Genomic DNA, 14,536 nt, shown 5'->3' on the forward strand with positions numbered 1-14,536 from the left:
ACAGCAGGGCAAACACCAGCCTTGTGCATGCCTGGCACCCAGGCTTGGAGGTGGTTGCGGCAGTCGGCATCCCGGCAGGAAGGTGTGTGCAAGGAAAATATGCTTGGACAGGGCGTGTGTGAAGATGTAGTTGTACATGGGTAGGTAAGGAGCTGGTGGAGACGTGGTCCCGTAACACACAGAATGGGGCAGGCAGTTATGGAACGGAAATCCGTGTGTGAGACTGGGGCATGGTTGGATGCAGGTGACAAACCAGAAGGTAGCAAATTTGAGCTCTTCGGAGTTTTTTCTTTCATTCGGAAAATGACACCTTTTGGGAGAGATACTCAGAAGCTTCCTACTTTTTTTCCACCTCAGAAGTTTACACACCAGCTGGCTGTAACTCCCCAGTTCTGTTGTGGGACTAGCTGCTGACTCTGTTGTATCTTCTCGGACACCAATTCTGTGGCTTCATCAACAGACAGCCTAGGGAAGTGGCAGGGAGGGCAGGAAGGAGGGGAAGCAGCCTCCAAACTGATTTCCCCTCGGCTCAGATTCTCCAGGTGACCGGTGTGGGCCATGTTCCTGAAGGCAGCACAGCGGGATGCCTGGAGGTGTGCTCAGGACCCGTGGCAGCGGGGACCACCCAGGAAAGGAAGGATTTAGCCAGCGGTGTTCACAGCTGGAGGGCGAATTTAGGGAGGAGCAGAGTCACTCTCACCACTCTTCTCTCTCTCTCTCTCTCCCCAGGCTTTCCATTTTATGGAGCTGTGTGCCGGGGCCAGCCCAGCTCCCCTTCTGCCCGCTGGTGATGCTGCCACTCCCGGTGTGGAGAGACCCCCGGCAGCCCCGCTGAGCCCGAGCGCCGAGGCGGTGGTGGTGGCCTCCCTGTGCACCCTGGCTGACTACTATGGCTGTGTACTGCTATGCGTTCAATAGCTTGTGATGATGAATAGCAACAGCGAGGTGACAGCAGTGGGAGCAAGACACCGTCTCCTCCCAGACAAGTCCTGCCCAGGAGCCCGGAGCCACCGGCGGCTGCCACTCACTCCCTGTCTTCAGCCCCGCCGCCGTGCCGCCCCGCACGCCGTGCCTTGGCCCTGCTTTCTTCTTGCCACCTCCCGAGGAGCCCCCGCAGCAGCTGGGCAGCCCTGGGGGACGGAGGGGCAGCCGGGACGCAGACGGGCCGCCAGGCTCCCCCGTGGCACGCTGCCTGCAGCGGGAGCTGCACAATGTCCAAGTGAACCAGAAAGTGGGGCTGTTCGAGGCACACATCCAGGCGCACAGCTCTGCTGCCCACCTCCTATGGAGCCCTGGGCCATCCTCTCCCCGGCCGTCCTCGCCCTGGCCGTCCTCACCGCGGCCTGCCAGCCCCACAGCACCGGCGGCGGGGCTTGGCACAGGACCCCGGCTGCGAGCCTATGGGGAGAGCAAGGACCCCGATGCTGGGGAGGTGCTGAGGCAGCCGAGCACTGAAGGGTCCCTGAGGGGCCTAATGATGATTGAGGCACAGGCTGTGGGGCAGGCAGAGGGTAGCAGCCCTCTGGAGCCCTCAGGGCCCGGACAGCAGCAAGGAGACATGGTGGTGGCCCCCACAGGACTGGAGGGCCGATGCCCAGCCATCAGCGGGAGCATCCCTGCTGTCATCATCACGGACCTGGGGGGCCCAGAGGAGGAGGCGGGTGCCGTGCCCCCCAGCAACCTGCCCGTTCGGAAGCTCTCATCATCCTCAGCCTCTTCCACTGGCTTCTCGTCGTCCTGGGAGGAGTCAGAGGAGGACATCTCCAGTGACCCCGAGCGCACCCTGGACCAAACGCCCGCCTTCCTGCAGACCCTGGACCAGCAGAAGCCTCGAGTGGTGAGTGACCACTTTTGGGGAGGTGGGGAGCAGGCTGGCGGTGGCCCCGTGCTGGGCATGGCCTCACAGCCCTGGCACAGCCACTGCAGGGGGACCGAGGTTGCAGCAGAGGTCCACAGAGAAACTTTGCATGTGCTTGGAGGTGCTTTCTCTCACATGAAAAACTTACTCCTGTTGCTAGTCTGAAAATACCGAGCTCATGGGAGAGAGCAGTGACACTCACCCTGCTGTGCAGTTCTTGCAGAGGCTAAAAGAGAGATAAAGCTTCAGTGCCGTATTACCGTAAAAAGCAAAGAGGTCTCTGTGGAGGAGCGGGCTCTGAGGCATTCTCTAAAGGCAGGCACTCACGGGGTTTGTTGCATCACTTTGGGAATTCATTCTGTCTGAATGCACCATACAGAGCGTGCTTTGCTCTGAGCTGTCACACTGTTTATCTGGAGGGCTTTGAACTGCCTTATCCCAGTGCAGGGTGCCTGTCATGAGGTGCTCTGATCAGAGTGTGGGCTCTCCCATATTCTGGATGCAAGATATTACCTTGATTTGAGATCAGCAGAGATCATCTTTCAGTGATGTGGTTCATTTTGTTTAACTTTCCATAGACACATTATAGTGAAACTCAGTTGCTAAGCTCAATTACACAAGGAAGCCTGGAGCAGAGAAATACCTAAGTAGAGTTAAGGTATCAAACTTAAGAAGAACTGACACGCTGTGGTTTATAAAAACACTCAGCAGACTGAAATAAACCTGTTTGCTTTTCTATTTGCTTTGTCCTTTTCCAAGAAGTCAGGCTCAGTTCTGCTTAGGATGGAGCAGCAGTTGAGTAAAAGCATGGTTAACGAAGTTATGAATCTGTGGCTCACTGTGTTTGCAGACAGCTTTGTACTTCGGGGCTCTTGACAGATGAATCAGATCGCTCCCTCTCAGAGCTGCTGTAATCCCTCTGCTGATAAATGCCGCTGGTTTTATGTGCACGAGCTGTAGCAATCTTTGCTCTATTCTCTGTACTAATTGATGACTGTTACTTGTGCCAGTTCTCACTGTTTTTCTGTGGAAAACACTTCACCGATGAGCTGTAGCATCCCTGATGCTACTGTGTAAAGCCTCCCAGGGTCTTGGGCTGGCTCCGTGCAGCCTCCTGTGGCCTTCAGCGAGCTCAGCCAGCCCATGGCTCAGCCCAAGGCAGAGCTTGTTTGTACGAGCAGTAGGCCTGGATCACATCGGGCCTAAGACCTGAGTAACTGCTGGGCTCAGTAGGACTTCTCCAAGCTTAACAAGAGGAAGAACTGGTCCAAAATGTGTCAGGAAGTCTGAGGAGGTGCATCCGATTTGGTATTTCAGTGCTGGAGTCATCTCAGCAGGAGCAGCTGGGCTAATGTGCAAAGATGCTTTCCGCTGGGCTCCAAAGGTCCCGTGCAGGGCTGATCACTGGCTTTGGCAGGTTATAGTCAACTTCTCAGCAGGACTGTGTGCGAATGCCAAGTAATTCAAAGCTGATTCATATAAATAACACCCAACTGTGTGTACTGGTTGGCAACATCTTAAATCCGTAATGACACACAGCTACCGAAGCAGTCTCAGGTTGCACACTCATTTGTTTTTGTGAACTCACTGTTTCCTTTTAACAACACATGTTGTCTGGAAACGAGTTGTGTAACGAGACAGAATATGTGAGAAGCTGTCTCCGCAACTTGTGCTTTTCTGTCAAAATAAGTGCTTCTGGGAGACCTCGGTCCATAGAATCACAGAATGATTTGGGCTGGGTGGGAACTCAAAGATCATCTAATTCTACCCCCCTTGCCATGGGCAGGGACATCTTCCACTAGATCAGGCTGCCCAAAGCCTCATCCAACCTTGCCTTGAACTCCTCTAACAGCCCCACATCCTTCGTGTGCTGGGGGCCCCAGATGTAGATTCAGCGCTCCAGGTGGGGCCTCACAAGGGCAGAGCAGAGGGGCACAATCCCCTCCCTCCACCTGCTGCCCACCCCTCTGCTGATGCAGCCCAGGATGCAGTTGGCCTTTTGGGCTGCAAGTGCTCACTGCTGGCTCGTGTTGAGCTTTTTGTCCACCAGAACCCCCAGGTCCTTCTCTACAGGGCTGCTCTCAGTGAGCTCTTCACCCAATCCCTACTCATGCCTGTGATTGCTCTGACCCAAATAGAAAATGGAAACCAACATCGTTCCTGTGAGCTGAGCAGATAAATGCTGGGCAGGGGCAGAGCCCTGCTGGTCTGCCCGGTTTGCTGCCGGTGCAGGGAAGGACAGTTGTGCCTAGGTGAGAAGTCACGATGAGCTGCAGGAAAGCCATTCTCACTGCAAGCATGTTCTGCACTGCACATCTCCTATTGCATGTTTACAGATTTGATAAACAGCAGGCTTGCTTCTGCCCTTCCTTTCTGGATGCCGGCTAGTTTAGCCAGTCTATTAGGGATGTCCGGCTGTCTATTGTAGTTCCTCCCGGGGAAAAGGCAGATCCCTCCGGCTGACTTGCCCTCTGTTTATACTTCAGGTAGGAAACTGCATTTGCAGTGGGGTCCACAAACTGGACAGTCATCAGAAGAAAATGATGTTGCCTAGTGAAAGGAAGGGAGGTAGTGTGGCCACTTTTTTTTTTGACCCCATAACCACATTTGATACAGGCTCCATGCCGGTTTGTTGAAACGTTTTATTCAGTACATCACGTGTCCCTGGAGTATTCTCTGGTGAATGGTGGCCACACAGCACTAGAAAATAGTGACTATGCCATGATTATACAGGACTTGTGAAGTACACAGACAATAAGAGCAGTTTGATGTTTTGCTGATGTTTAATTGCAAGTCTACTTAAAGTCTGAGTAAACCTCTGTGTAAGAGCTTTTGCAGCTGTGGCTTTCCCTGGGCTGCGGGCTGGTGATAGAGAAGCTCCATGCTTGTTTATTGATGCTTGCAAGGTTTCAATGATGCTTGAGGGATTACACTTCGTGGGCTGTGTGGGAGGGATGGCCTGTCCAGGCAGCGTGTATGGATGAGGACACCACAGTTTGACATGTTGCAGAGCAGCCCTTGCTGCAAATCCTTGCAACACCAACCTGGGAAGCTTGAGCAAAGTATGTGTTTCTCAGACTGCAAGTCAGGAGGACACAGCAGCTCTTGGAAGGGTGTCTGTCTCTGTCACAGGATGTTTTGTGCTGGGGGAGGGCTTCATCCCTCTTACCTGGTTGTGCAGGTTGAATGTGCAGGGAAGTGAGAAGGTGCTCCCTGTCCCAACTGTTAAGGGGCACAAATACCCTAAGACGGCAGCCCAGTAGAAAGGGGTTTCACACCCAAAAGAAGCCCCATTCTAGCTATGACTATCACTAACTTCAGTGGAAAAAATTTGGATCTGTGAGCTTGGCTGCTTCTGAGGACTCTGTTCACTCTTCCCAAAGGAAAGCTGATAGACCAAGGTGTACTTAGCAGCAGGACAACTGGCCCCAGTCTTGGAATCTGACTGTACTCCTTTAGCAAAATATATTCAAATGCTGGTTATTACAGCAAGTCATCATCAGTGATCTAATCTGAAGCATGTAAGTCTATGGGACCTGATGGGCTTCATCACAGGGTACTTGGAGAGCTGGCTGATGTCATCGCAGGACCTCTATTAATTATTTTTCAATGGTCTTGGAAATCTGGAGAGGTCTTGCTTGACTGGAAGCTGGCAAATGTCATTCCAATTTTCAAGAAGGCAAGAAGGAAGACCCTGGTAATTACAGGCTTGTCAGTCTCATTCAGTGCCTGGTAAAATTATGGAGAAAATTATTCTAGGAGTTACTGAAAAACATCTGAGGGACAACGTGGTCGTTGGTCTTAGCCAACACAGGTTCATGAGTGGAAGGTCCTGCTTAACAAACTTGAATTTCCTTTTATAACAAGGTCACCCACCTAGCTGACCAAGAAAAGCCAGTTGATGTAATCTTTTTGGATTTTAGCAAAGCTTTCAATACTGTTTCTCACAGTATCCTGAACAAAATGTCCAGCATACAGCTAGATACAAACATAAGCTGATGGTGAACAATTGGCTGACGGATTGGGCTCAAAGGGTTATAGTAAATGCAGTTACATCAGGCTGGCAACCAGTCACCAGTGGGGTTCAGCAGGGCTTCATTTTAGGGCCAGTTCTTTTCTATGTTTTCATAAATGACTTGGATGTAGGACAAGAAGGTGTTTTGATTACGTTTGCAGGTGATACTAAATTGGGAGGAGCTGTTGACTCCATCAAGGGTGGAGAGGTCTTGCAGAAAGATCTTGACAAATCGGAGAGCTGATTTGTCAATCACCAGCAACATGACATTTAACCCGAGTAAGTGCTGGTTTCTGTGCCTGGGAGGGGGCAACCCTGGCTATACGTGTAGACTGGGAATGAGAGGCTGGACAGCAGCCCCGAAGAAAGGGATCTGGGGGTTTTGGTCCACAGGAAGCTGAACATGAGCCAGCAGTGTGCCCTGTCAGCCAGCAGGGACAACCACGGGGTACATCAGGCACGGCATGGCTGGCTAGTTGAAGGGCGAGATTGTCCTGCTCTGATCTGCACTGGTGTGGCCTCACCTTGAGCACTGAATGCAATTTGGGGTGCCACAGTTTAAGAAAGATATAAAACTATTAGAGTGTGTCCAAAGGAGGGCTACAAATATGGTGAAGGGTCTAGAGTGGAAAGCATATGAGAAGTGTCTGACGTTGCTTGGTTTGTTCGGCCTAGAGAAGAGGAGACTGAGGGGAGACATCATCACGGCCTGCAGCTTCCTCACGAGGGGAGTGGAGGGGCAGGTGCTCAGCTCTGCTCCCTGGTGACCTGTGATAAGACCCAAGGGAATTTCATGAAGCTGTGAGGGAGGTTCAGGTTGGATATAAGGAAAATGTTCTTCACTGAGAGGGTGGTTGGGCACTGGAGAAGCATTCGTACAATACTCTAAGACACAAGGGTTTGGTTTTTGTGTGTTTCTGTGTGGACCCAGGAGTTGGACTTGATGATCATTGTGGGTCCCTTCCAACTTGGGATCTTCTGTGATTCTAGGATGCTCAGCAAGGTGGGCACAGACATCCCCTGGGAGTCATAGAATCATAGAAGGGCTTGGGTTGGAAGGGCTGTACTCTTCCCAGGCCACATGTCCCTGCTTTCACTGCCTGTGAAATTGCCTTTTTCTGTCTCAATTTGCCCAGCAGGTCCTTGCTCAGCAATGCCAGTTTGCTGCCTTCCCTGCTTCATTTCTTTCACATGGGGTTGGAGAGCTCTTGTGCTCTAAGAGAAGTATCCTTAAAGAGCTGCCAGCTCTGTTCAGCTCCTTTGTCCCTAAGGACAGTGTTCCAGAGGATCTCATTCACTAGGTTTTTAAACAGCTGGAAGTTCACTCTTCAAAAGCTCAGGGTCCTGACTTTGCTCTTCATCAGGCCCATATTCCTCGAGGTCACAAACTCAACAAGGGTGTGATTGCTGCAGCCCAGCCTGCCTCCAGTCTTCCCCTCCGTTTGAGAAGCAGATCCTTGCTCAGCCAAATCCCCTAAATCCCCTAACTTTTCAATTCCTCAGCCACTGGAAACAAAGCAAAAGAAGAGTCAAAAGAAATGCAGAAATAGTGCCAGTATGTGCTATAGGAAAAACAACAACAAGAACAACAAAACTCCTGGAAAAACAGTGGAAGATACTACAGCGTTCCTCTCCCTGGTGTTCCCACCACCACTGTGAAAACAGGGATATATGCTGAGCAGTAACCAAGAAGCTCCTGGTACATTGTGAAACTTCTGTTCCTTTCAGCAGGCAGAACAGCTTGCTGAGGATAAGAGACTTCCATTACCATGTGCAGAATGACAAGAGTGTTTGGAGATGCTAATGGCACTGCTGCTGACAGATGATTTTTTTATTGATTTGTTTGTTTGACTCACAATGGCTGTAGCGTGTTTCTGAAGAGCCAAGTTTAGACAGGATTAGTATTAGCCAAGGGCCTGTGGGACCCATGCTTATTTCTCTTTCGCATCTTCCAAGATGTAAGCTGACAACAACACTCCTGGTTTGTTTCTATAAAAATCCATCAAATTAAATGTGCTTTCATTCCCTTTCAGAGCTGTGATTGTGATTGGGAAGTCTCTGTGTAAGAGAAACCATGAACACATGGCTATGGTGATGCACACAACCCTGTGAATACATGTCTGTAGGCTCACTCTGTTCACATACTTTGCTCCTTCCTCCTGCCACGGTTATATTAAAAGCTCCTGAGCTTGAGTGGTATTACCAAGATAGTATCAATACAATGTCTAGCATATTAGGGCCCTGCTTGCTTGCTCTGAAGTTATTCTTAGTCTGGTAATGTGTACTTTTAAGTAGTGTGCACGGCATTGTGGCTGGCAGGGGAAGATGCTCAGCCCACCAGGTGAAGTGCCAAAGGATAGAGCCTCTTTTAGCCTTGCTCTGGGAAGATTCAGAGAAAGAGGAGAAAATTCGGGCACCTCTGTTTCTCCATGCTCAGAGCACCACATTCAGCAGGCTTGGTGGCACAGCATGGGACAAGATCAGGACCACCCAGTGCCTGGCAGGCTGGGCAGAGATTCAGGCTGTTCTTCGACTGAGTCTGTACGCTCCTGGGAACTCACAAAGCACGGCTCTCTCTTTGGTAGCTCATCTTCTACCCACTCATCTGGCCTTCTCAGCAGATAAGCAGCTTTTTTATCCCACCCACGGAGGCTAGGTGAAGATGCTGCCATAACCCAGTGGGAGATGAGCAGTGCTATTTCAGACCCGTTTTCATCACCACTTTTAAGCTAATTGGGAAGGGTTCCTTTTCTGCTAACATTCTCCATGATTGATAGCACAGGAGTGACATGGCACATAGCAGATGCCTTACTTGCTAACGCAGATGATGTCTCTTGCATATTTTGTTTTTAAAACAATTTCACACTAAAAGAGTTCATAAAAATGGAATAAAGCCCAAAACATTTCTGAGGTGAAAAAACAGACAAGAACAAGCATGATGTTCATCATTCTTTGGGTCTCCAGCTCTGGAAACAGCCACGTTTGCTCCCCTTCTGATGGGAATCACAGATGTCAGGAGCTTTGCTGGTTACCCCTTAATACTTCTTGGGGCATTAAGCTGAATGTCCACAGAATGAAGTTCCTGGATCGGTGAAAACTTTACAGTTTTGTCTTTAACTTTTTAGAGCCTTGCAAAGGCAAAAGGCAATCAAAACATAGTCAGCAGCTGTCTCATGTTTTTCATATGATTTCTATAATGTGTTAGGTTTGCATATGAAGAAAATATTAGCGCAGCACTGAACTTTTGCATGCCATGCAGTGACTGAAAGCCCGCACTGAGCTAATGTTTTCTTTACATGTAAATCTGTTCTAACTCACTAGAGGAATAATGACATCTATGTATGATGTTAAATGTTGCTTCAGCTAAGATTAGTCTTCTGTAATTGTTAGAGATTATTTTTGTTTATACCGGTAGGAAAATTTGTGCAGTAAATTTGACCTGCTTTCATCCAATGAAGCCCAGCCAAGCTTTCTAAGAAAGACAAGTTAATATTTAGCAGACGGTGAATACTGAATGTTAACATTTGCAAATCACCAAGTGACTTAGCAGCCTAATCTGTATCCTCAAATGTGACTTTTAGGGCAATGTGTGCTTCAGTGCCTGCTGGGTCACTTGCAGTGGCCCTTGGACAGAATTCATCATGCTCAGCCGTGTTGGATATCTCCCCGGGATAAATCCCCTCCTATGGTACCTTTCTTTTCTATTCACTCTGATGTTGTCTTTAGGATTAGCCAAGGAGTGTGCTCAAGCCAGGAATCTGTTCCTAAATTACACATAAATGCATTTTATAACATTTGTTAGAATTTCATTCATATTCATACACCTAAAAATCCACATCATGCATAACCTGCACAATAGTTGCAAGTACTTCAGAAACCTGCTTCAGTCTGAGGTCTGTCAGCCCCAAATGAAAGTGCCTATGTTTGGCTCTCCAGTCCGTGTTTAGGCAGCAAAATGTGTGATTTGCTCTGTAACAGGGATGGGCACCCAGCAGCACAAGTTGCTGTGGGTATGTTTATAATCTCAGGGTCTCCAGCTGCAAGTTTCAGTCCGCGCTCAGATTTGGTGGGTGCTTTTAAGAGATGCAGATCACAGCTTCTTCTTCCCCAGCCATGGTGGGAGTTTGGCACTGGAGAGCTTCTGTTGCAGATTTGTGCCTGCGGAGGGAGACCCTTTCTGCCACAGTGAGCTGTGGGTTGTGGTGGCTGCAGAGGCATTTTCTGGCCTGTAGTTTCTCATCGAGCAGCAGAATTAAAGTCTGAAGCAGCTGCAGGCTGCTAAGACCCATATTATCCTTTATCCTTTCTTATCATATTTATTTAAATGTTATCATACATTTCAGCTATGAGAAGAAAGAAGTTATTTGTTTGTTTATTTCTTTTTTTAATAGTAAAGAACTTTTTTTTTCATTAATGAAATGTAAAACGACACAGCCTGGTAGAAGGAATCCAATTCTTCCCTTCAGCTCTGTGATACATTGTTAGCCAAAACACAGCGACTGCTTTGGGGAGGAGAGCTAGGGGGTAAAACAGTAAGAGCCTAGCACTTCAAACGACTTGTAGTACAGTGCATTATCTGATCAGCAGTACACAACAGGAACTGCATTAGCATTTAGCACTGTTGCGGTTCTTAAGTAATAGTAAAGCATCCGTCCTCCCCCAGAGAGACCTGCACGGGCTCTGGAGTGCCATGCTGACAGACATTTTAATGAGGTTTGGTTCAAAGTGCAGAATCAGACTCTCTTCACTGTTTGCTTCGTGCATTTGGTTTGCAGAGAGGACAGTGCCTGTAGCTCCTGTGGCGTGGGCCTCACGGAACTGATAAGGGTTTCGTTGCTGGCTTCTGGGTTTTCATCCTTGGCTTTTGCTCTTGTGCCTGGCGTTTTGGGAGATGGGACTCACAGGCTGTGGAGCAGGGGGGGTGTGTTGCAGTTATCCCGCAGTCTTTTTTTGTTACAAAACTCCCTTCAGCCTGAATGCTTTGGGCCTTGCTGGAATGGAGAGCAACGCCAGGAACACTCAGCACAACTTCTCGGTAGGATCTGTAGGATCGTAACGCCAGGGAGAAAGAAGAAATGTGGCACAGAGGGGAGGTTAGCAGCGAGCTGAGCAACGGCAGCAGCTACCTTCAGCATCACCCCTCCTCCCCCTCCACTTCCTGTCCCTTTGCCCTTGCTTGGGCAATTCATCTGCAGCAAGATAGAATCAAAGAACCCTCTTCCTTTGCTAAACAATTCGCTCCTTTTGTTAGGGTCAGATAAAACGCTGATAAAAGCTGTTGTAGCTCCGCAGAAGCCAGCAGGAGCGTGCTGCAGATTGGGCCCGTTATCACTTCTCCCCTTGCTCTCCCCTTCATGTATCCAGTTACATCTTGCACCGAGGCCAACCTCAAACGCAGCTCACGGAGCAGAGGGGCAGGCCCCACGCGGGCTCTGCCCACTGATGCACACAGCCTTTGGGGACGGGAGCGGTACAAACAGAGATCTGAAAGGTGATTTTTTGGAAACAGTACTGAAGGCTGAATGTTTTTTTCTCGTTCCTTGCTGAGATCTCCGTTCCCACCGCTCGCTAAACGGGCAGGAGCAGAGCCTCATCTTCTAGTCGCTGCTAGGCCTTGTTGTGGGGAGGGGGAAGAATAGCTTCTACCCCACTGAGCCACATGTTTTCAAAGCATTTTTAGTAGGCAGGGACTTAAATACAATAGTCCAGGGAGGCTGTGTGTGTTACGTGTGCTGCTGTGGGCAATATCTGTTTGACACGCTGCAGGGACCATTCAAACCTGCATCTGGAGGGAGGGAGGAGCAGTCAGGTTTGCTTTTTTGGCTGACTGCAAGTCAGAGGCCAATCTGCAGTCTCCCAGGGTGTGTTTTATATGGGTGGGTTTTGTTGAGTTTTAGGCAAAGCTATTGCACCCCTAGGCTACTCACATTAAAGGTTTGTCCAATTTTAGCAACATTCTTTCCAGGCTCAGCTACATTTGTTTTTATCTTCTCTATGTCAACTGATGATCTGAGTCTGAAATGTATAACTGCAGGATCTCCTGTTATGTATTTCTTCCACAGCTGTAGCTGAATCAGGACATTATAATACAATAACGTGTTGTAACACCTAATGCTTTCTTTAATGCATTCCAGATTTAAGGAGTCAGCAAAGTTTATACATCCAAAGTCATAAATTTAAACAATAATATGAACAAACCCTGAACCACGATTGTATCTTGAAAGTGGGTTGTAGTTTTTTGTTGTTGTTTGTTTGATTGTTTTGGTTTTGTTTGGTTTTGTTTTTTTTCTTTCCACTTTCTGTCTGCTCTGGCTAAAGTCTGTTTGTAGGAAATTCAACAGGACAGATAACAGATGATGAGACAAACAACTTAATCCTTTAATAATGTCAAATGGAAAATCCAACAACAGATTGGCAAGGAACTCAAATAACAACTGCAAAGTTACCCTTACTGAGGACTACAGAACTGGTTTCAAAGCCTGATCCTAGGGCATAATTAGAGATGAGCCTGAATAAGGCCCCATAGGTTGAAACTTTTTTTTTCTATCCATGTATAGCATCAGCTTAACTCCACTGGGGCTCATTCAGCATCACCTTGTACCTTTTGCTGTCCTCAGTACTTAGACAAAGTGACCGTGAGGGAGCCAGGGTAGTATTTCCACCTCTGGGAGCTGTTGCAGATGGGAGTTTGGGACAGCAGCAAGTGTGTGCTGCCCGGGTAGTGGCTGCTGGTACAGGGACAGGCAGAGGTGCTGGTGCTTCTCACAGCTGCCAGCACTGCACTGGCCTCCGAGTCCTTCCCCAGCACACAGCTGGCCCCCATGCAGCCTCTCCCCCGTGTCCATTCCTCCTGCTTAGGGCAGTCTTCCTTCAGCCCTTTGTCCTGCACTTTCATGGTAGGAATGTCTTACTGGGCTGGAGATGATGGTGTCCATAAAGGAAGCAAAGGAATGAGGTCTTGGAACTGTATCTTATCTCTATCCACCTGAATTACTGCTGTATTTTAAGAGGCAGTGTATGTGAAACCAATTGTTTGAAAAAACAACACCCTGACAAGTGTGCTCTCCCAGCTCCATTGTTTTAATGTTCTCCTAGGAATTTGTATATACAATGTTCCCGGTTCAGTTTATCTCTTTCTGCTTGACAAATCCTGCATTTTCCTTCCATACTTTCAACAGAGTGAGATCTAACCTTGATCTATTCTTTTTGCAAAGCCCACAGAATTACCTCTCAGGTGTCACGTTGCCACCTTCACAAAAACTGGATATCACAGTTTTTGACCTAGATGTGCCACCACTAAAAAAAAAAAAAAAAGAGCCTGCTTAAAGCTCATAGAGTGAAGATAAAGGGGTGGAAAACCAGCTCCAACCTGAGCCAGACCCTCTCTCAGAGGAAGGTGCAGCTAATGTCATCTGGCTCTTGCGGAAGCCTCCTTGCACAGGAGGCTAAAACAAATGGCTACAGCTCTGCTCCTTCACTGCTAGCGTCCTCTCATCCACATCTCATTTGGGGAGAAAGGCTTGGCCTCTCTCCTCAGGTCTCTGTTTTCTCGTGTTTCTCTCTGGTGCTGGAATGACTTTTCTGAGCCGAGGAAGACAGCGTGGGAGTCTGGCTGATCAGAAGTGTCTGTAACATTGACCAGGGGACAGGCCTGTGACGAAGGCAATGCAGAGGCAGCACAGTGCCACCGGTGCTGGTTTTGGCCATTCCTGTATTTTACAGCCAGACCAGCTCTGGTACTAGGTTTTGGAGCTTTTGGCCAGCCTAAAAACTGTTCCACATCCCAGGTTTGTTCTCGTGGATGGGAACCCTCCCCAGAAGGGGAGAACACACAGAGGTGCCTGTTGAGCATAGGCTGATCTCATGCTAGGGTATACGCAGGAGTTGACCTTTTGGCACTGAAATTAGTGATGGGAATAGATAAAATCACATTTGGAAAGAAAAGCCAAGTAACTGAGACGTGATGCACCTAGGGGCAAAGAATCAAGGCGGAGAGAGCTGCAGGAGGGCCAGATGACAGGTTCAGAAAGCCATCTTTCAGCAATGGGTTTGATGGATCTTTGCAGAGCAAGTCTGCAGAGCTATATTGAGATGTGAAATTCAGAGCTGAGATGATGAGCCCTGGAGGTGAATTTTACTTGGGTGTGTAAGTTGGAGAGGCTCTGTGAGGGATATTACCCTGAAAAAGCTGGGAGGCTTGCAGATAGGTTGGATGTGAGGACTGAGAGAGAGAGCGATCCAAATTTTCCACCTGCTACAAGTTTCAGGGTAGGAGCGAAACACTCACAAATGAGAGCAGCAATATTTATATTCACATTTCAAAGGCATAAATTGTTCTGCAATTCGCTAGGCTGCGAAAAAATCAAGTGTCTGTATTGCTGTGCGAGCCACAGCGCAGTCACGCTTACCTCAAAGCCGAAATTTCCCTAAACTTCCATGGAAGCACCTCCAAGCCCTGGCACACCCCACCCGCCCTCAGAGGCCTGATGTTGAGCTCAAAATTTTTCCAAGAGAAGCAAAACTCTGCGCTCTCCCCCACTATCAGGAAGCCAGCCCAGCCTCATTGAGGAACTCCGTCTGTGTGGTGGCTTCTCTCAGAGGCTGACTCCCCGTTTGGTCTCTGGGGAGGGTGGCTCAGGGCTTTTTCAGGCAAAACCGTGGAG

The 14,536-nt window shown here is 48.8% G+C and overlaps 2 protein-coding genes across 2 annotated transcripts in view; both read left to right on the forward strand.

Moving 5' to 3' along the window:
- Positions 1-729: 729 nt before the first annotated feature.
- ITPKB (inositol-trisphosphate 3-kinase B) overlaps positions 730-14,536 on the forward strand; it is a 51,153-nt gene continuing 37,346 nt past the window's right edge. Inside the window, 4 exon segments of the mRNA XM_068675934.1 lie at positions 730-914; positions 917-946; positions 949-1,005; positions 1,008-1,837. Of these exon segments, the coding sequence (XP_068532035.1) occupies positions 890-914; positions 917-946; positions 949-1,005; positions 1,008-1,837 (942 nt within the window). The 5' untranslated portion in view covers positions 730-889.
- Positions 4,049-14,536, forward strand: part of PARP1 (poly(ADP-ribose) polymerase 1) — a 142,236-nt gene continuing 131,748 nt past the window's right edge. Inside the window, exon 1 of the mRNA XM_068675933.1 lies at positions 4,049-4,053. The gene's annotated coding sequence lies outside the window, so the exon portion shown is untranslated. The remainder of the gene's footprint in view (positions 4,054-14,536) is intronic.

Source organism: Anas acuta, chromosome 3 (assembly GCF_963932015.1).
Source record: "Anas acuta chromosome 3, bAnaAcu1.1, whole genome shotgun sequence".
Taxonomy (NCBI): Eukaryota; Metazoa; Chordata; class Aves; order Anseriformes; family Anatidae; genus Anas; species Anas acuta.